Source organism: Ammospiza caudacuta, chromosome 6 (assembly GCF_027887145.1).
Source record: "Ammospiza caudacuta isolate bAmmCau1 chromosome 6, bAmmCau1.pri, whole genome shotgun sequence".
NCBI classification, from domain to species: domain Eukaryota; kingdom Metazoa; phylum Chordata; class Aves; order Passeriformes; family Passerellidae; genus Ammospiza; species Ammospiza caudacuta.
This window is the reverse complement of record NC_080598.1, coordinates 35,056,320-35,077,513: the sequence shown is the minus strand read 5'-3', so window position 1 is coordinate 35,077,513 and position 21,194 is coordinate 35,056,320. Positions and strand designations below refer to the sequence as shown.

The 21,194-nt window shown below is 36.0% G+C and overlaps 1 protein-coding gene across 1 annotated transcript in view; it reads right to left on the bottom strand.

The window, feature by feature from the left end:
- Positions 1 to 13,802: 13,802 nt before the first annotated feature.
- The window catches only part of FMN1 (formin 1), a 123,010-nt gene continuing 115,618 nt past the window's right edge, over positions 13,803 to 21,194 (bottom strand). The window contains exons 16-17 of the mRNA XM_058807673.1: positions 17,145 to 17,229; positions 13,803 to 16,096 (exon numbers count right to left, since the gene is read on the bottom strand). Coding sequence (XP_058663656.1) covers positions 16,052 to 16,096; positions 17,145 to 17,229 — 130 coding nt within the window. The 3' untranslated portion in view covers positions 13,803 to 16,051. The remainder of the gene's footprint in view (positions 16,097 to 17,144; positions 17,230 to 21,194) is intronic.

The following is a 21,194-nucleotide window of genomic DNA, read 5'->3' as shown; positions in this document are numbered from 1 at the left end:
TCATTTTATTATAATGTCTCTTTTTATTTTGCGTATGAAGTTCTGACAGTCGCATCTGTGGCACAGCTCCTTATATGCTTTTATCTTTCAATAACCTTATTAAAAGTCAAGACAATATATTAAATCAACATTAAGCAGCAGGAGTTGAAAGTTAAGCTAATCCGTTCCTTTGCATTGGGAGTGTAATCTATATAGATCTCTAATTTCACCATTGAGTTGCTTTTAGTGTTCTTTTTGTACAGAATATGATTTCTGAAAGGAGAGCTGCTGCTGAATGAACACCAGTGAAAGATTCTGAAGTACCATAACATCCCAGAAGTGTCCAACTTGCCTTTGATCTGGATCTTCCCATTCAAGGAGAACATTGCTCTGAGAATGTGAGTTGAACTCATCTTAGAGCTGCTTTTTAAGTGGTCTCAGGTTTCTCCCACGATATCTTATGTATTCACTGCTCCTGAGAAATGGTGAAAAGTAAGTAAGACTCAGGACAAACAGCAGAGCAAGAACAATGGTTAAAAGGAAACAGCAAAAAAAAGCATGCAGAATGTCTTATCATGATTCTCTAGCATAGTTCATACCCACTGGTCCCTTAGATCCATGCATGATGTCTCAACAATTGGTTTCACTCTGCTCAGCTCAGTAGTCTGAAAGTTCAAAAAGTCAGTGTCAGTTTTTCTCTGAAAGAAATACTGAACTTTGTCTGGTGATGAAAATGCCATTGCTCAGCCAACAGAGAGAACAGCTACCCTGGCAGGTTTTCTTAAGCTGTCAGTCTTGATCAGAAGTCAGCAGGCTCCCTACTCCTGCACAACTAAGTTCAGTTCTTGTAACAAACTCCTTTGTAACCCAAAAGAAAAACTCCTTCCTTCAGAATCAAATATTTTAGTTCATTACCAGGGATAAAACATTACACACAGATGCACAAAAAAAGTTCATCTCTTTCTATCACATAAGCTAAGTGAGAAGACTTGCAATTAACTCACCTCAGGAGAGAAGCTGGGTAAAACAAAAGACTCTTCCCATGAGAATTGTTCAAATGCATCTTCACGTCTTTTCTTCCTTACAATTGCTATGACTACAGAGGAAAAAACATCTTTATTTATCACTATTACATTGAAATACTGTTTGCATATTTCCAAAGCACATTTTGCCAGTCCTCTCCTTGACATGATATACAACCTGTGCCATTTGAGAAGGAGCCATTTGAAATGACTGGACAAGAAAGTCACAAAACACTGGGAGGTTTTAATGGTAATTAATTTCAATGCATAAGCACTGATTACCTAAAAGGACACAAGTTTTCTATAGAGGCATGATGTTATGAGACTGAAAATCTTTTGCACCACTGGCTTTTGTGCATCATAGCTGAAAAGTGTACAAATGCTACACAGTGAAATTTAATGGAAGGCACACAAGGAAAGATTTTAGTCTCGACATTTATCTTTACCAACACATGAAACCACCTTGATCTGTTTTACTGTTGATGAAAAACGAAGGTTGTGTCTATTTCACAGGAGAGGATAGGAAGTAAGAGTCAGTGTGATGGATGGTGAAAAGAAACAGAGGGCAAGAGCAAAGAAATATGAGTGTCAGGTACTGATCTCAAAGATGAGGTCTAGTCTGCTGTCAGAATGTGTCTAAATAGCTTATTAATAACAGGAGAGATATATTGGCATTAGTGTGAAAGGAGGAGTGTACTCAGTTTGTACTGTGTTGTCAGAAGCGAGCCATCTTATATTTGTTAGCTATAAATAGACTGTGCAAGTACAAATCAAGCACAGATCAATTCCTGTGAAAATATTCACTTCAAGGCCTTTATCCAGCAGATAACACAGCAACAATCTCTACCATCTCTATCAAATCTGTCAAATTCATTCACAGGGACATAACTACACTTCAGGTTGGCATAAAAATCCCAAAGAAGTTTTTATCTCATGAATTTGTTACAAGTAATAATGTCATTGCAAATGCTTGGAATTTATTCTTTGATTAGTACAGGTGAAACAAACCCCACTTTCTCCCACAGGGACAAATGAGTGTTACCAGGGAAATCTTTTAATCTTCTGTAATGAGTCTAAGTGCACCAATTTAGGATGATGTCACTTTGCCTCACCAGTTCTCTTTAACCTGTTAATCCCAACAGCAGCTCGATTTCTATCTAGGGCTGACATGCTGGGAAAAGGAAGACCAAAATCACTTGTTGAGGTGACACTGAAGGGGTTTATGCTAAGGGAAACCCCTGGAAAGTGGGGTACTTACATCTTATTTTGCCGGCAAGGGATTGAATTAAGGGAGGCCTGCAGGATCAGAAGTACGTCTGTGGGGCACCCTTGACAAGTTCAACAGCTTGCTGCTAAAATCTCTCCCTATCAATGTCAGAACAACCAGCATCTGCTGGGAAGTAACCTGATTTATTATTACATGCCAGATATTTTAATGATATTTAGGGAATGTTCCATTCAATATTGCAAGTCCTGCTTGATTTAGGCAATGTTTCATCTCCAGTGACTTATAATAAGTATGTTTTTCTTTGATTTATTATTTCTTTGGCAATATTAACTAGTCTTGGTTCTGGAGTTTTTTGGATTTCAGAGGCTTCAATAATTCAATTTGCTGATGAACAGCATACTGCCCAATAGCTAGAGAAATGGGTTCTCCAATAACCTATGGCTTGTGTCTCTAGGAATTAACTAGTCATAGGGTCTATTCAAATGAAATGCTACAAAGGCTAGACTGTAGCCTTCCCTCAGGGTTCATTGTTGGTGATGATGAGAAGTGTATACCTGCGGCATTCATTCAGGTCAAAATAGCCTGGAAGTTGGGGTGGCAGCTTTAAATTTTCCAGCTTCAGCCTCATCTGTTTGTCTTTGCATGAAACCTTACAGCACAGCCTCAGACAGGACTGGTTTCATGCAGAGGACACAAGTGCCAAAGCCTGTGTGTAGGGCAGTGTTTGACTTCCATAAGGTAAGGCCTGGAGTGCACATGACCCTGTGAGCTGGGATCGGATGTTACACCCCGAGGCACAGGTCAGCATGTCCGTCATGCACAGACGAGATCGGCTGCACCTCTCGGTTGGAGCGGGATGTTATTTTCTTAAGGAGCAGGATGTTATTCCTAGAGGTCTGCCCCTTGGTAGGGTCAAGAGTAATATTTTATGGTTAATGTTTATGATTAATTTTGGCTGTGGCCTTTCCTTTCAGAATTTGTATGGTGTCAGTTCAAGTTGGTAAGGGGAAAGCTTGACAAGGTTAAGGCATGAACCGTATACTCACTTTTCCTTCCAAAGTAAATACTACAACAACAATGCACATGGGAACCAAGCAGCACATTCCTAAATCAAACCAGAAGATTCATACAGGGAACTAAAACAGTAGGGTCCAAGAGAGTGGGTTTTGCCTTTTGTTTTTTTAGTCCAAAGGATACACTTTCAGAAAGATGCCTTGGGAATTAGGTCAAAATAATCCCAGGAGCAAAAAGGGCAGATGGGCATCAGATTTCTTGTGCTCACATTACTTAAAAATTAATATTGTCTTCACCCCCATTCTCTCAAAAACTCTGCTGAAGTAAGGTGACTGATTCTCAGCTGTTTAATGCTGTTCCAAGGAAAGAACACGCATCACAATGTGATCCAAGTTTACACTAATTCTTACTTTTGGAAAATATCCCAATCAACTTCCCAACTTTGAATAGGATCTTTAGATTCACATGTAACTTGCTCTCTTTTTAAGTATGTGAACTTGGAAACTGTTTTCCCTTCATGTTTTTTATTAATGTCATGATTTGTCAATAGGCTTGCAAGTAGACTTGGTTTGATATCTTAGAATATACTTAAGATGAGAAGAGATGGGAAACCTCTTTTAAAATCTCAAGATGTTTTTTTTGCAGAGACATAGCATATAGTCCCATAGCTTGCTTTCTGTGGCAGTTTCAGCAAACAGAGAGCAAAGAAGTACTCTTGTGATATTGTGAAAACCTCCAAAAAATACTCCTGTATATAAGCAATAAATACAACTTCAGAAGTGTGTGCATGAAGCAGTCTCAGAAACCCATCTTAGATCTGCATCATCCTTTTGGAGTGTTGGAATGTATCATCCAAGGGGTGTGGTGGGGAAGATCATTGTATGGAAGTTTCTGATAATGAATTTGAATCTGGAAGAGAGAACAAAATTCTGGCCTTGGCCTTGTTTGTTACTCATTCTTAGGAAATATTTTTTTAGAATCAGAGAATATATTTCACATTGAGCTTTGATTTAAAATTCTGAGCAATTAAAAAATCTTTCAAATCTTTAATAGCACTGAACTTCAGACCCTAAGGGTAGCAATGTGATCCATAATTAAAACCTTATCATGAATGCATAGCCTTTTCAGGACATTTGCATTGCACCACTGCACTTCTCAAAGACAGGATTGCTATGGTTGCTGTGAATCACATATAAAATGAGCACTGTCAGCCTTCATAAACACTTCAGCGGAAATCAAAGATTCTCAAAGTGAAAAAAAAGGGGCATTAGCACACTTATCTGATTTACAGTCAATCAATAGCCAAAAATACTGCTACAGATGCTGCAAGAGCGGCAAAGAAAACTAAAACATCACAATGTTTCCATTTTTGAGGTTAATAAGAGAAGCAAAAGAAAAAATACCGACCTCAGAATTTAAAAATGCTTCCCTTGACTCACACACATGGTTTCTTGGAGCTCAACTGTGTATGGCCATTTGCGGGTTAAGCTTTTTGTAACAAGTTGATTTCAAGTTTTACTGCTCAGCTACTTATGTATTTATAAAGTTCTCAATGGTTGATTTACACTGTCTTGATTAGTTATGAATCATAGAGTGCAGTTTTGTGCCTGACTCTGTGACTAATTGAATCTGAAATGAAAACTTGTAAGTACTAACATACTTACAAGTATGACCAAAAATATGGCAGAGAAATTTAGAGATCAATTATTGGAGCAATTTCAAATGGCTTAATCATTTCAGTCTTGGAATTTGCAGCTTGAATAAATCTTATTATTAGTAATGAACAAATATTGGAGCTGGATAAATGCAATTGAAACTAGCAATGGTTTCTTAAACAGGGAGGGAGAGAGAGGAAGAAAAATTTACAAAGAGGAAACAATGCAAAAGGAAAAAAAAAAAAAGAAAGAAGTCTTAGAAGTCTTATAACACACTGTGACTGAAAATATTATTCCTCACTCACCCCTCACATTCTTTTTAAGAAGCTGCAGAGGGTTTTCATGAAGGCCCAGCATGCCTAAACAAGTTTCACTCAGAAAGAATAAGTTGTAAAAGTTAAATCACCACTCATTTCTTTTGAGCCTGTCTTCAGTTGTGATCTGTGGAGCTTTAGTTTCTCCTTTCAGGCACAGATAAAACAGTACTGTAGGACCAAACTTGAAAACCCCTAACTTTTCCCAAGTGTCTGGGAACTGCCTTTATAAGAACAGCATTTCTTCAAGCACCAGTCTGTATAGTAAATGACCTATATGCAACCCAGGAACTTCTGAAGCCCATACACCTGTTCATTTATTATCCTACAGGAAAGATTTGGCATGTTCATGAACGTGTCAAAGATTGTCCCTAAGAAGCAAAAAGCCCTAGAGCAAATGGACACAATCAAATGTAACAATTATATAGAAACCAAAACCAAGACTTGCAAACTGTTTTCAACACTTTTTTTGATCCTTACCAAAAACCTAGCATGCCTGGCTTTGAGGCTTGCACTTTTTTTGCATCTGGAAGCCCTTGGTTTGTTGACTTAACAGTAGCGGCACTCTCAAGAGCAAGGACTGCTTTGTTTGACCTACTGTATTCATCAATATTTGCATTGCTAATTTCATTATTTTGTAAAGGACCTTGGGATTTGTCTCATGAAAGAGGTTACACATAGAAGTCCCCAGTCTGCTTTGATTAGTTTTTTGACCAACACATCTCAAATGCTCATTTGCTTTTAAATTATTTCAATAACTACAGTTATCCAGCTTTTAGCGTTGATTTTGCATTAGGTGTCCTTTCCTAAACAACTCATGTATGAAAATTTCATTGTAGATTGCTGAAATACAGATATTAGATCTATGACTGGATCAACTTCTTTTGCCATATCAACAGAACAGCTTCTCTTAGAGATATATATGCATTCATATTTTAAAAAAATATACATATGCCTATATATGTACCTGCATATTTATATAAAGCAATTTAAAAACTGCCTGCTTTTATTTCTAGATTTGACCCCTGGATAAATGGCTGTGATATTTACAGACATGAAACAATCTCTCAAATTATTTAATTGCATAGCTCTAATCTGCCATTTAATTAGAGGCAGCAGTTTGCTTTATAGGATTTTAAATCATTGTATCACAAATTATTTCTGTATGTATAAAGTAACATTGTCAACAGCCCCAGAGCTGAAATACATTAGCAAATAATAAATAATACTGCATCATAGAAAATAAGATTTATGTCTGATGAGAACTTTGTGTGCTCAGAAGAGTAGCATTTATTTTAGACCTTCAGGATTGGCCTTACAAATTTGGACTTCTGTTCAACATGTATGTTATTATTTTCAAAAAGAAATTCACTTTATCTGATATATTTTCTTCCCTGCATGTGGTATTTTTATCTCAGAATAACACAGGCACAACTGTATGGCAAATACTGCTTTTCAGCTAGGTGTTGTGTTGCTAAAAACATCCTGCAATCAAAGAAGCATAAAGAAAGTTCAAGAACTTCAGGCTCCAGCACTTCTTTTGGACCCAAGGACTGAATTCAGGTTCTTAATGAATGAAGCTAACTGTTCAGGTGAATAAACCATCTGTCATCTGACATCCTGGCTTATCAGGATTCCAAACAAAAATGCTTATGAAGTCCATCTTTTCAGCAGCACATCAATTTTTTTTTAGAGGATCATGAAATTGGACTGCAAATAATATGAGAAGGAACAGAGAACTGTCTATAAGCTGGATTGCTTTGCTCAGCTACTTTTAATTAGGATGATGTAACTAATTACATACTACTTAACTATTCAGTGTTTATCTTGCTATTTCTAACATGCTCATCATTGTGGCATCTGGTATGTCTTTATGGACTCACAGAATGGTTTGGGTTGGAAATGACCTTAAAGAGGATCAGATTCCAGCCCCCCTGCCATGTGCCCACTAGACCAGGTTGGTCTGGTGCAATTCCTACATGTCCCTTCTACAAAATTGATTGCAAACAGTTCTTCATATTTGGTTAATGTCTGCACCTTGGTGATTGTTTTTTTGCCATGTATCTTCAATTCATCTATGTAGCTGAAATCCTTAGATACTTGTCTTTTCCAGTCAAACCATGATGAAAAATGCAGATTTTTCAACCCAAAATCCATTGATCATGCTGCTGTAGATTTGCCGAGTTTCTCCACTCCCTCTTTTAACCTGTTGTGATTTTCAGGGTCAGTCATAGAATATATTTGCTCTTAATTTCTCTTGACATGATCACTCCAACCTCTGCTTGACTAAGGATAAGGATTTTCAAACATATACATTAATAATGTTTCCAGAAAAATCTAAAACCAAATCACAGTCTTCTGGTTTTAAATTTATGTGATGTGTGAAGCTAAAATCCTACTCAAAATTGCCTAAAACAAATCTGTCTTTCAAGAGTTGCTGAGCATCCTGCTGAAGATGCTTCCAGTTCCTGTAGTCCCCAAAATGATTAGTTGCTGAATGAAATCACAGCAAAATTTTCTACTGAAACTGTAATTGTTTTCTGTTCTGGCTGCAGGAAAACTGGAAAAAAAAAACCCCATTAATGACAGTAAGGTTTCCTACACTATCAATATAGTTATACAAGTAACAGTAAAATCTAGACAAAATTATAATTAAATTCATAGTTTTTTTTCTTCCCCTAAAAAACAGGATACAAATATTAATGTTTGGAGACATGGATGATAGAAAACACTGTGATTCTATTTTATTATGATTTTTTGTTAGTATGATCTGAGTTACTGAAAAGCTTTTCAATATTATGCATCTGGAAATGTGAAGAGTTGCCAAAAGTAGGATGAGAACTAAAGAAAATCTTCATCTTCAGATGTGTGCAAATTGTTTCAGATTCACCCCCCAAAAATACCGTCAAGACATTGACTTCAGAAAGGTAGATATTCAAATTCTTTGCAGATATGAGAAATAATGCCTTTTTTAACAAGCACACTGAACCTGGGATATTAACTGTATCAGTAAAGTGTTGCAAATAAAAGAAGTTATTTACGCAGAATTTTTCAAACAGAGAAACCTACAGTATCCCAATAACACATTTGGAATACAAAAAAGAAAATTGAAAAAATTATCAAAAATACTGAGGAGGAAAATATAGTCTTTTATTTACAGTCAATGTCTCCTTAAGAATTTAGTTTAAAAATAAATACTCCATACCACTACAATAACTTTTACAAAGTCATTCGTAGCACATGTTGGTTTTTGAGAAAATTATACTTTCAGATACACAGTAGAAACACACACACACACACACACACACACACACACACACACACACACACACATATATAATTACAACATGGAGCAGGGAAAAAGCACCTGAATCTATTTAACTTATTCTTTTAAGACATTTGTAACATATTTAATCAGGAACTATTCCAAGGAGTTTAATTCTGAAAACCAAAAAAAGCTAAACCACATTAATGTTCCATTATTTTTGCTTTACATATTGTAGGATGATAAATGCAAAGTTGATTTCAATTCAAAGGACAGCAAATATATAATTGCTGACTGTAATTGCAAACATTCAATCAAAGCTCTGATTTTATTAAAGCAAATCCCACATGGACATCAGAGGCCTAAATGCTATTATGTCTGTGAAACTTGCTAGGTACACATAGAACACTATCAGCATTGCAAGAGATTTTACCATTTTGCTACATCTTCAAAGAGAAGTTAAGCAGCCAAAGAGGCCTCTCTTTTGATGATTTTGTATCATATGGAGAGAAGAGAGGGAAGCATACCAACAATAATAATGTTCAACAGTGCAAATATTTAACTCAGAATGATTGGAAAGGAAAAAGAACCCAAATAGCTAAAGGGAGGTTGAAAATCATACTATAATCCTACTGAAAACACTTTCCAGTGGTCAGGTCTTGATTTTTCATGTCATATTATTTTTCCATTTTTGCTTTCTTAGCTTACAAATGTGAAAGAGCTTTTAATACAGTGAGCAGTAGCTAAGTACACTGGCAGGGGCAGCTTTTGTTCTTGAGGCTGATATACCCTCCACCAAAATATATATCTGTGTCATTATATATCTGTATTTCTTAAAGTATACAGCTCTGTTATTCCTGGGGAACATGCAGTCAGTCATCATCTGGGCATTCACAGCTTTGCTGAAAGCACCTACAAGAAACTGCTTTTATCAACTCTCTGTGCAACGTCCTTATCCAGTCCCATCTGACAAGGAGCATGAGCCTTCCTTTGCAACAGGTATCACTGGTTTCAAAACCACTGCAATATGACAAGCACATTTCATTTGACATAGCTTTTCTGAACTTGGCCCCAAAAAATCTGTTCAATTTCCCTCTCAAGTCTCTCCCTTTTCTGAGCTATATGGAGATGAAAGTGTGTTGTTCAGGCTACATGCCTGATGAGCACACACAGATTATTTCACTTGACCACAGTAGCACTCAGGCCCCCTTAGAAACTTATCCAAGAAAAGCTGGCTTGATTGTCTGATATAACGTAATCTTTTAATTAAACAAAGCCCAAACAAACCCAAGCAAACACTTGAGTTCAAAAGAAAATCCACAAGGAAGATATAGTGAGGTTAATATTGTTGTTTCAATGGCACTGCAATGCTTTCACTCTTTACAGCCCTTCTAAAACATACTGGACTGTAACACAAACTCTAAAAATTAATAGAATGAGAAAAAAGTATTATTTTTATCTGGAATTAAATCAGTTTTATTTATTCACCTTCCTGTCAGATATGAAAAAAAGTCTAGAATAGAACTGTGAGCTTGTTCTGCTTTGATTAATTACAAAATGGTATGCTCCCATATAAAATCTAGAAGATACCCACACCACAAAAAATCATCCTAATCAATAGAAAAAAAAATAAGAACATGGCTTTTTTCCAGTTTATAGTGATTAGCTACTATTGGCAATACACCCCTAAAACTACTTTACACCTAAGAAGTATCAGGGGCTATACAGCATCTATGTTAATATGCTGACAACTGATGCTCCAAGCTGTGGGAAGCAGTGCCATAATCTTAGATTGGTACCCAGTTTCTGCAGTTTCTATAACATCCTGTTTGTGGATAGCTGCTCAGGATTTATTTAACAACAATGGAATGTATTTACAACATGCCAAATGAGACAGTAAAAGTGCTAAACTACAAGCTTGGCCCCTCTAGGAGAAGTCAGAGAGAAAATGTACTATATAAAGTACTCAAATGCATATTTCAGAGATTGAAAAATCATCTTGTGGAAGATTAAAAAAATTAAAGAAAATTATCAACCAGTCAACAGATGTAACAGGTCCTCTTTCTACAGTCACTTGAATTTCCATAGTGATGCCATTCATCAGTACCAATATAGTACACAAATCTCAGCCTGTCAGTACTCTTCAGATCTTTGAGCTGACCAAATACATTATGGTTCAATGTCAATCATAAAATCATCCTAACATTCTTAGTATTATTTTGTGCCACGGTAAACTTCTAATTGCAATGAAGGCTGCAGTCATCAGTGATGACAGACTCTGGCCCCATCACTTGGCCCTATGATACAAGTACCAGCTTATGATTAAGAGAGGCTGAGAAGGCAGATGTCATGGCAGCTAAACTCATCTTACCTCTAGGAAAATATCAATGTTCTTGCCAGGACAGCACTGGGAAAACTGAAACACAGCTGTCTGTCAGGACTCTGTTGATGGATTGCTCTTTTAACAGCTTTTTAGTCAATATTCTACTGGTCAAAGCACAAGAGTAAGACAATAAAAGTGATTTTGTTCATATCAAATAATCATATGATCAGTATATAGGCACAGGATGATGTTCATATACATGAATGCAGCATTTCTGAAATCTGTAGAACTTAATGAGCGGATACATACAACTCTACAAAACTTTTGCTATTTTGGAAGAGTCTTCTAGCTTTTATCTTAATCTAGAAATATAGGTATGATCTCTTTCCCTTTTGAAAATCAACCATTGAGATTATTTTCCAGTCTCCCTTCCAGGAGTCCCCCAGGCACTCTATGCTCAGGGAATTCTGCAGTGTAGCTCCTGAGAAACAAGCTGCTGGAAACTGATGGATAAAGCAAAGATGCCCTGAAACAGCTTTCTCCATCCTTCAAAAGCTCCCAGGACTCCAAAACCCTTGTAGGCAGATCATACCACAGAAAAGAAATCATGTCCCACACTGGGACAGTTCAGTACAGTTTTCCTAACAGTATTCTAAAAGATTTTATCCAGTCCCATGACCCCATGGTGTTCCCTATGGATATTTTTTACAATGCGGGCCAGAGGAATACACACATAAGTAAACCTGCATGCATATATAAGCACTATCAGCCTGTATAAAAAGGCTTCTTATTTACTCAATATTAGCTTATTGAAGGTGAAATTGAGGTGAAAAAGTATGAAATGAAATTAACCAGAAACAGCTAATGAAAAAAAAAGGTGCAACCTTTAGTTTAGTCTGAGATGACACCTGGCAGAAGGAGATTACAGGAAATGCAGTGCTGTTCCACATTAGGGAAAATGTCACTTGATAATGTCCTCCCAGGAAGGTGGAGCACTCTGCCTCTAAGTTATTTATCAGTTCAGCATTTTTACTTCATTGGTTCTTACATTATACAATCTTTTATATCCAGTGCTTAAATATTACTAACAGGTCCTAATTTAAAAGCTTGAATTCTATGATGTATCAAATAAAAATTTAAATACAGTTGAAGCTTGCAAAATTTCCTAAGATGGTACTGTTTAAGTATACCTCATTTTCACCAAGTGGAAAAAAAAATTTTGTAATGTTGTTAGGAATACTTTTAAATTGAGAGAATTGTTTATAAAAACAAGTAAGAAAAGGTCTTGCAGGCATTTTGAAAAAAAAAACTTGCAAAGCCAAGTATTTTTGATGAGGTCTACCAATTTTGCTTGCACAAATTCTGAACTTTAGAGCTCCAAAACAGTTGCATAAAATTCTTATGGTTTAAACCCTATTTAGCAGTGGAAATATTTAGTAATGATATTAGCAGGCCATATCTAAAATAGAGACAGTTATTTAAATCTGGCACCATGTTAACTGTACCCAAGGTAAAGTCTCTTGCAGATGCTCAAACCTTTGACTACTAAGGAACTAGGGTTTCTAGGATTCTGGAATTTCTCACTGTGCAATCCAAAATGCCAGTTTTCTCAGACCTAGCCTGGGAATCTCCAAAACAGTGTTTAATTTCAGAGCATATAAATTTTCTACCTTAATGCAGTAAGATGCATCAAACAAATGTTAATTATTAATAATTTGAAATAGAAATATTTCTATACAGAAACTGAAGTTCATAGTTTCTGTTTTGATGCAAAAAATTCTAAGTTAAATATAAAAGTTTAATATTCAATATATACATTTACAATGCTATGATAAAACACAAGGCAAAACAATTGCAGGTGTTAATGATGGCAAAACACGTGGGTAGCTCTCATAGTTAGATAAAAACCTAATGAAAAAAGGATTTTTCAGACCTCAAAGACACTAAAAGGTCATCCATTTTAAAATCAACAAGTGATAATGTTGTAAATAATGTAAAGAGCACTTTGCAGTTTATTATCTACTCATTCTACACTGAATTCTTCCTAATAATTTGATTTATAAATCAGTACTGTATATTGTCATTGTGGGTAATAAGCACCTAATGAGTAATGTGGGTTTTAATACTCCTATGCTTTACAGCCTTTGAGAAGCTTGGCAGTAACAGAAGAAATGAAACCAAAACACAACAGAAAATTCTCCCTCTTAAGCCACATCTACTTTGCAGTCACAGAAGTGACTTCTGTGAAGTGTTGACGTATTTTAAGTTAAACAGACCAGAAAATTGTAACTGTCTGGCTATTGCTGCTTGGCTTAACTGAGTCCACTCTTTACTTCCTTGACAGCAATGTAGACATGTAACACAGACTTCTGTTCCATTCCATCTTTGTAGTTTCCTTCTTTTCTCCTTCTGTCCTTTTATTCTCCCCAAACTAGGAAGCTCAAGGTAATGTGAGGCATCAAACTAAGGCTTAAAGCTTAAAACATAATGCTTGGTGACCTTTGGTGACCCCAAAGATGAGTGGTGGTTGATGCACATTTGTTATGCCTGAAGTGTCTAAATATTTCAGAAATAAACAGCTTATGTAGACATATCTGTAAATATCTCCTCTCTAATACACAATTTTAGTTAAAGCCAGCTACTGTGGCTTCAATCACTGCCTGAAGACACTTGTGGGTATCACTGGGGGAGAAAGTGTGATATTTACCTGATGAATGCCATCCAGAAGTCTTACAGTCTTCATTAAGACAATGAATTAAATAATCTAGGTGAATTCTTCTTTTCATTTAAAAATAGTTCAATTAGTAGTAGAGGATTTAAGTCATGGGTTAAACTGGAATCAGAAACTCAGACTCGAGAGGAAAATCAATACAACTGAAAATTAGAAAGAGACAAGGTCCCTGTGCTACATAAGTTTTTGAATCTTCTAAAAAATAGCATTAACTCTCAAAACCCTGGCAAATTGCTAATTTGATAAAAGAATTATAAGTCTGATCAAGGAATGCTTTAAATGAATATTTTTAATTTTAATCCCTTTTTATATACATTTTTCAACATTTCAAAATGAAGTAAATTTGAACTGAAAAATGAAAATTCACATTTAGAAATTTTGAAACAGGATATTTCAATAAGTTAAAACCTTTTTTTCCACAATATACTTTTAATGGGAATTATTAAGACCATCAATTTTCACAAACAGTGCTGCTCTTGCTGAATAATACTTCAAGTAATTAATTTCATTGAAAAAACTCTCAGTCAGGTCAAATGGCAATATACACTATCATCATGATAGATAGAAAACTATATAAAAAATAAACACTGTTTGCTTAAAGACTCATCAGAATTGCCTTGCTTGCTATTGTTCTTTGGCTTTTATAGGCATTATTGCTCCTCTTATTTATCACTAATAGTGTTGAAAAGAAATGTATGTCACCTAGTTAGTGGAAGACAGGAAACTTAAATCTTTGGAATTTTCTTTTTCTCTGCAATGGGACTAGCCAGAATACAAATCAGATTATTTCTGCTGGCATGTTGTTGACTGCTTTCATAAGAATCATGCTTACATATCTTGAGTATATCTGTAGCAGGTCTAAACTCCCAAACATACAAGAGACTCTTGAGTCTTTTGTTTTCATTTATGCAGGAATGAGAGGGACACTAATTTAAGAAATCTGCACTGAAATCCTAAGTTAATTTATGAATGTCTCCAAAACTGCTATTTTTCTTAAAACAAATGTACACTGCTAGGGGGGACTTTGCCTAGGTTTGATCTCAGTCTCTATGGAATTTGCTGTATGATAACTGATGTCTGTCTCATGCATATTCTTTCCAGTTTCAAAGCAAAGGACTAATGCTTTTCCCCTACTAGCTTTTTGCACCTCTTTGCTTCACCCAATTTCTCTTTGTAACCAACTTCATACACCATTATCATAAACTCATTTTCTCTCTTGTGGACAGCAAGCAGAATCACTTTTCTCTTTTACCTTAAATTAACTTCTGCTTCGAGATTTCTCCTCCTAAGAATCCAAATCCTTAAAATGCAATAAAAATCTTCATTTAATGGTGGATATTCAGTAGGGTTATTTTTAGGCTCTGCCACTTTATGGCAATGGTTGTAATGTTACAGGAGGACAGCAAGACCCTGTTAATTCTTTCTGAAGTTTTACTTATTATATTATGTGTGTGTACATATATATATATATAGATATAGATATATATATACACATATACACACACATATAAAAACCATATATATATATATATATAAATATGTAGGTATGCTTGACACATTCTTCATACAAATACAGAGGAACAAGAGCAGGCTGCATAATGTATTTTAGAGTGAGATAATTGCTGTTAAAAAGAAAGCTTTCAATGGAATTAAAAGTCAAATGTTTAATGGCAAATGCCTAACTTCATGGAGAGATATTATTGTATCTTAATGAAAAATGACCTATAAACTCATCACTTTATGGAATTGTTATTTGCAATATATATTGAAATAAAAATATACATTTTATAATCTTTTCTTTCGAAGCTCAAAATTTAGGAAATGTTAGATTAAAACCATAAAAATAATAAATCTGTTATGCCATCAATCACAAAACTAAAGAATTTGAATATTCCTTTTTATGTGCAAAATATTACTCCCATTTCAATGAATGGCATAAGCTGAAGCTTCTATAAAAATATTCATAGTAAAATACAGCATGAATCTATACTTATATTTAATCAGTTTTAGAAAGATGCATCCAATAGTTAGTCACTGTAAAATTATTTAGAATCAGTCAATCTTACCTCAGTTACTGCTGAAGTAACAAAAAGTATGCTGCAATAGACCTTTGTGAACTCAATGGCATATTTGCTCTCATCTACATAAAGCCCTGTAAATAACCTACAGGTTGTTAGTCATTACTTAACTCAGCATCCAAAATGCTCATTTTAGCTCTTCCATATTAATACATTATACACAGAATATTTTAATAAACCATTGACAACAAGATGCATTTTAAGCAATGTAAAGAACAGTTACAGAAAAAAACCCTGACTTCCCACGTAAAGACCTTCTTAGAATTCCCTCCACTGAACATACAAACCCCTCTGAAGGAACTCAAAAGTCTTTAATGGATTGTCTTGGGACAGATCAGCAAAGCAGAATTCAGTATCTAACATAAGGTGCTTCCTGGGCCATTGGTGTAGTAAAGCATCAGGCAATGTATGAAATCCCTGCACTGTTTTCATTCATCTTCCTTCAGTTGGCAGTCACACTGGCTTCCTTCTGACGTAGTCTTTCTTTCTGTTAAAGAAAAAAAAAAAGAGTTTTATTTTAATTCTTGTCTATAATTTTCCATCTCCTCTCAAGTTCCCATGAGCTTTTGGTCTAGAGGATGAAGAAGTAAGTCAGTTTCAGTTTTCTTTAATTAAAAAATGCTTGGAGCACTCAAAGAAGGTTTAAAACTTTGAAACACATTACTTACTGAGTTTGCTTTCACTACATACTTGTCAAATACTGTGTACCTTTAAAAATGCACATCTGTGATGACCACTGCAGCTAGAGAAAACGAGATACATTACAAATTCATGTGACTCTAATACCTGCTCCTGTCTGGAATGGCTTCTGCTGACATAAGGGCTCTAATTTAGCATTAGCTAGATGATCTCGTTTAATGACCTCTTTCCAGGCAAGTGCAGTCATTCATATCTCTGCTGCCTGATCTGCAACTGATATGCTCTGCTGGGAATGCAAATAATACCCTGATTCCTTCATGTACATTTTCTTCCCTTCTCTTGCCTTCTAGAGTTTGAGAAATGCTTGTCTAACCTATATGCCTTGCACACAGATAAAAAAAGGAATTATATACAATGCAAATTATCAGCTCTCTTACTGTGTTGTATCAAAAACACTGGTGTACAATAAAGAAAAAATGGGGATTTAATCCCTTCTACCACTATTCCGCAGAGAAAACAAGATTTTTAAGGTTTTGAAAAAACCAGACACTCCAGCCATTGGACAAATATATCTAGTGAGCTTCTGCACTTGGAAGCATGGAAGAAAATACAAGAGACTACAGTGGAAGGGAAGAAGAAAGCACAAAAGCGGCTCTTTTTGTTATCTAAAATAGCAGAGCCATGCTTAGGCACAATTGAACTAAATGTTAAACATAGCTGTTGACTACCAAAGGGCATAAGCTTTAACATTTCTCCTTGTGAAGAAAATCACTCTGCTGCATTCAAACTAAAACTACTACGCTCTCCAACAACAGCAGAAACCAGCCATCATTTTGAATGACAAGAACGGTGTCACAAAACCCCTTTGGAATGTCATACTGAAAACCACATCATACCAGGCTAGCTGTAGGATTGATTTTCTTCGTTTCAACTTTCTTCTCTGCAGTTAACTTGCTCACTGATTGCTGAGCCACTTTAATTCTGAAACAGAGAAAAGGAGTCATTAGATTTGATGAAATGAAAGGTATTCTGGCTCTGCTTGATATATACTTTGTAAGAAGCCTCACCAGTAACTTTTCTTTGGGCACATTAGCCCAACAAACACTACTTCTGTTTTAAGGCACTTAATAAACTACCAAAAGTAAATCAAAGTACATTTTCAAATGGAGAAAATCAAAAGCAAAAGGACAGCCTGTCTGTATTGCTCCTTGAAAATGTCATAGGAAAAATGATTTCTCTCTTCTTGCAGGATCTGGATTTTATGGAGTATCTTTCCCACCAAAAAAGCTGTGCTATCAAGGCAAAAAGATCCTCCTCTGAAAAAAAAAAAAAAAAAGAGCTAGCTGGCTTAATCTGTTGTACACACAGAATATGCTATTTTAGCAGGCCATTTGCCAGGCTATACATTACATTTCCTCTGAAAACCTTGAAATGAAAGCATCTGCCAGTTTTTTTGTTAATGTTTTCTGTGTTGCTTTGGATGGAACTGACTGACCAGCCTCACTGATGTGGCAATAGGAGGTACAAGAGGTTCTTATCTCAGGGCAGTTAAAGCTGTCTTGTGTACAGCAACAGACTAGTCTGCCAAAAGTACTGTAGAGATAAGGGAGAAGAAGAACACATCTGATTCCTCTGCTGCTTGCCTTTTACTCTCCGGGTCTTGCATACAGAACCCTTCCTTCTGTGGGGATTTAACAAGAAGAACCAATGAGAAGTTTAATCGGGAGGAAGAGGAGAAACAGAGAACTAAAGAAGAAGGGACTTGATTCTCCTTGTACAGACTGGAAAGTGCATAGGAAATTATGTGCTAAACAGTGATAAAAAGGAAATAAAATTCTTGGCACTCCTAATAGAGGATCTGCCCAGTGCTAAGTGCCTCTATAATACTGATGGTACATTCAACTACTTTAAATTCTATATGCAAAATGCAAGAAGACAGAGGTCAGGAGTGAATTTTTACAAGCAAGGAGAACTCAGTAAATCAATTTTAGTAATGTACACCAAGTCAGTCTTTTACTAGAAGCAACACAATTCTTGGCACTCTCAAACTGAAAAATTCTACTTTCTTCTCCTATTTAACTTTTTCCACTGGCAGAAATAATTGCTATGGCCAGTCAAAAAGCATTTAAAATACCCTGTCCAGTTCAAATCACTTTTGACACACTCAATTTTTGAGGAATTTTGGAAGAAAAGCAAAAAGAAAAGTGGATTATAGCTGCAATTACTGATGTGTACTTCCTTGTTGTAGCACTAGCAGCAAGCTGGATTCTTTTTAAAACACACAACACATTAATATGTCCATTACTGTCTTTATCAATGCTGGAAATGTTATCAGTGCTGGAAACAAAAAATTTCTTAACGTTATTTTAGAAGCATGTACAGGATAATTCCTGGTGTTGTCTCACTTTCAAGTGCTTAAGAAGAGGAGAAAACAGTTACACTACTTTCAACTAAATTTACTATTTATTATATTTTATAGATTCGTATTCTGTACATTTTTTAAACACAGCTGGTGTATTTTTAGAACTTAATTAGTGTTCCCTGTTTCTACATGTAAACAATTATGTGACAACAGACCATTCCATCCCTTTATTTTTGTTAATCTGCACAGTCCACTTCTTAATGCAGGATGACTGCACCCCGTGGACAGCATGCTATTCCTCACAGCTACAACATTTATGCAAAGATGATGAATTTCAAGATGGTTTTCTTCTCATGAGAATCACACCAAGTGATCAGCTTCTAAACTCTTCCCTATTTTGAGCACATTTTCTATCTGCTCATATTCTCCTTGGTTCTAGAAGTGTTTTCAAATAGTTTTCAAATGTCTTGAGTCCACACTTTCACCCAAAGGTAGAATTATAGGGATTACAAACTTTTAGATTTAAAAAGAGAAGATTATGCCTGCCACTAGATACAGACCTAGCTCTGTATTAGATGGCATATTTTCACTATTTCTAGGAAATAGTGATGTTTAAAAATAGAATGAAATTTGGAGCAAAACTTTCAGCAGGGCCTATTGCAAAAGGAAAAGGGGTAATAGTTTTAAATGAAAAAGCCAATTCAGATTAGGTACAAGGAAGAAGGTTTTTACAATGAGGGTGCTGAAACAGAATCAAGCCCTGAGATGGAGAGCCACAATCTACAGGTCACAGTGACAAGGACAGTTTCAGACAGAGAGCACTGGAGAGGACAGAGAGACCAGAAGGGATGACAGAGTAGCTGAACCACAACACAAGGGTGACTGAGCACTGGAACACGTTGCCCAGAGAGGCTGTGGAGTCTTCCTCACTGGAGATATTCAAGAGCTGTCTGGACACAATGCTGTGCCATGTGCTCCAGGATGGCCCTGCTTGAGCAAGGAGGCTGGACCAGGGGAGCCACTGTGGTCCCTTCCAAGCTGGCCCATGGCTAACTGAGCAAGCAGTTATGAGGCCAAAACATTACGGAATGCAGTGCACTTAAGCCTTCAAATCTGATGAGCTGCAACATGGATGTGTTCAAAAGAAAAGTTATTCTCCTGCAACTGTGATCAAAAGAAGTCAATGCACCTTAATTAATAAAGAAGATATGGTGTCAAACTGAGTGGTACTGCACATTAGCACACAATACAGAAAAATATTGAATTAAACATTTAACAAAACTATGTATTTTTAAATATGAGAACCATGACTCCAATACTGCACATGTATCCTTACTATAATCTATGGGAATGTAATTGGCTTTTTCCTGACTCTATGTGGCAGGTGGTGTCTTCCCCTGTAAAGTGGATGAAAGCCAAGCCTCAAATTAGAAGTGATGAGTGAAAAATAAAGACATTATTTTTGTTCAAAACTATTTTCATTCTGTACCTCGGGATGCAGAAACCTGATCTAAACATAAGGCTGTGTTTATTATAAAGAAGTTTCCTTTGTAAGCTCAGGAAAATACATTTTTTCCTTACAGGAAAAGATATTACCAAGCCAGGGACTAAGTAGATAAACTGATTATCATTTTCACCTCTGCTTTCCACTCAAGTCAGACAGACGGCACACTCCATCCTCTGAAGCTTCCCAGTTAGGAAAACCAGAATCCCTTGTAAATGAAGCAATTGCTGTTCACATATTCATGTTCTGGCTCTGTTATTGTGCAACAACAGAGACCAAATTATCTGGTTCTCTCTCAGCTTCTCAATAATCTGGAAAATCCATTCTTTTCGCTTCTACAGCTCCTTTCATGCAGCTGGTGGGTTATGTGGATAGCTGAGGGTTAGGAAATAACTTGGAATGACAGTTCTGTGTCACCTGAGCTTCCCATGACTAGAACTTTAAAAATCTCCCATAAAACTGCTTTGGCATAGGGAAAAGTTGTGCAAACAAAATTTCAGATATGGGCGGAAATGAACAAGCGGAGGTAGCTACAGTCAACATCAACTGTTCAATCTAGAGCCAAGCTGCATACCCAGTCCAGACCCTTAACACAGCTGAACAGTGATTTCCCTTAGGACAGTGAGAAATCCCCACAGCTCACATTCCTTTCATGTGTTAAATGCCTTTCTACTCTCAGTCCTATTTCTGTATGCAGCTCATAAACTAAACTCAAGTCATAGCTCCATTTCCTGAAAAAAGGTTAGCCCGTGAAATATAACAGGTTAGATTTCAGTATCAAAATTTTAGAAGACAGGTGTTTGTGTAGTACCTGGCCTGGCAGATGGTTTTACAGAGTACCTGACTGGCTTTAAAATTAGAAGTCTTATGCCAGATTATGAAGTTTAAACGTAGCCACTTCTATTACTGTGTTGTACAATACAACTTCCCATCAAACCTTCAGGCCTAAATCTTCCAGAAAGAACTTGGCCATTACTGATCAAATCCTTAGATTGCATTTAAACTAATTGTTCACTAACTAAATTAGTAAAATACAGTAAAATGTATGTTGTCAGTGGATTTTGTCATTAAACCTCAAAT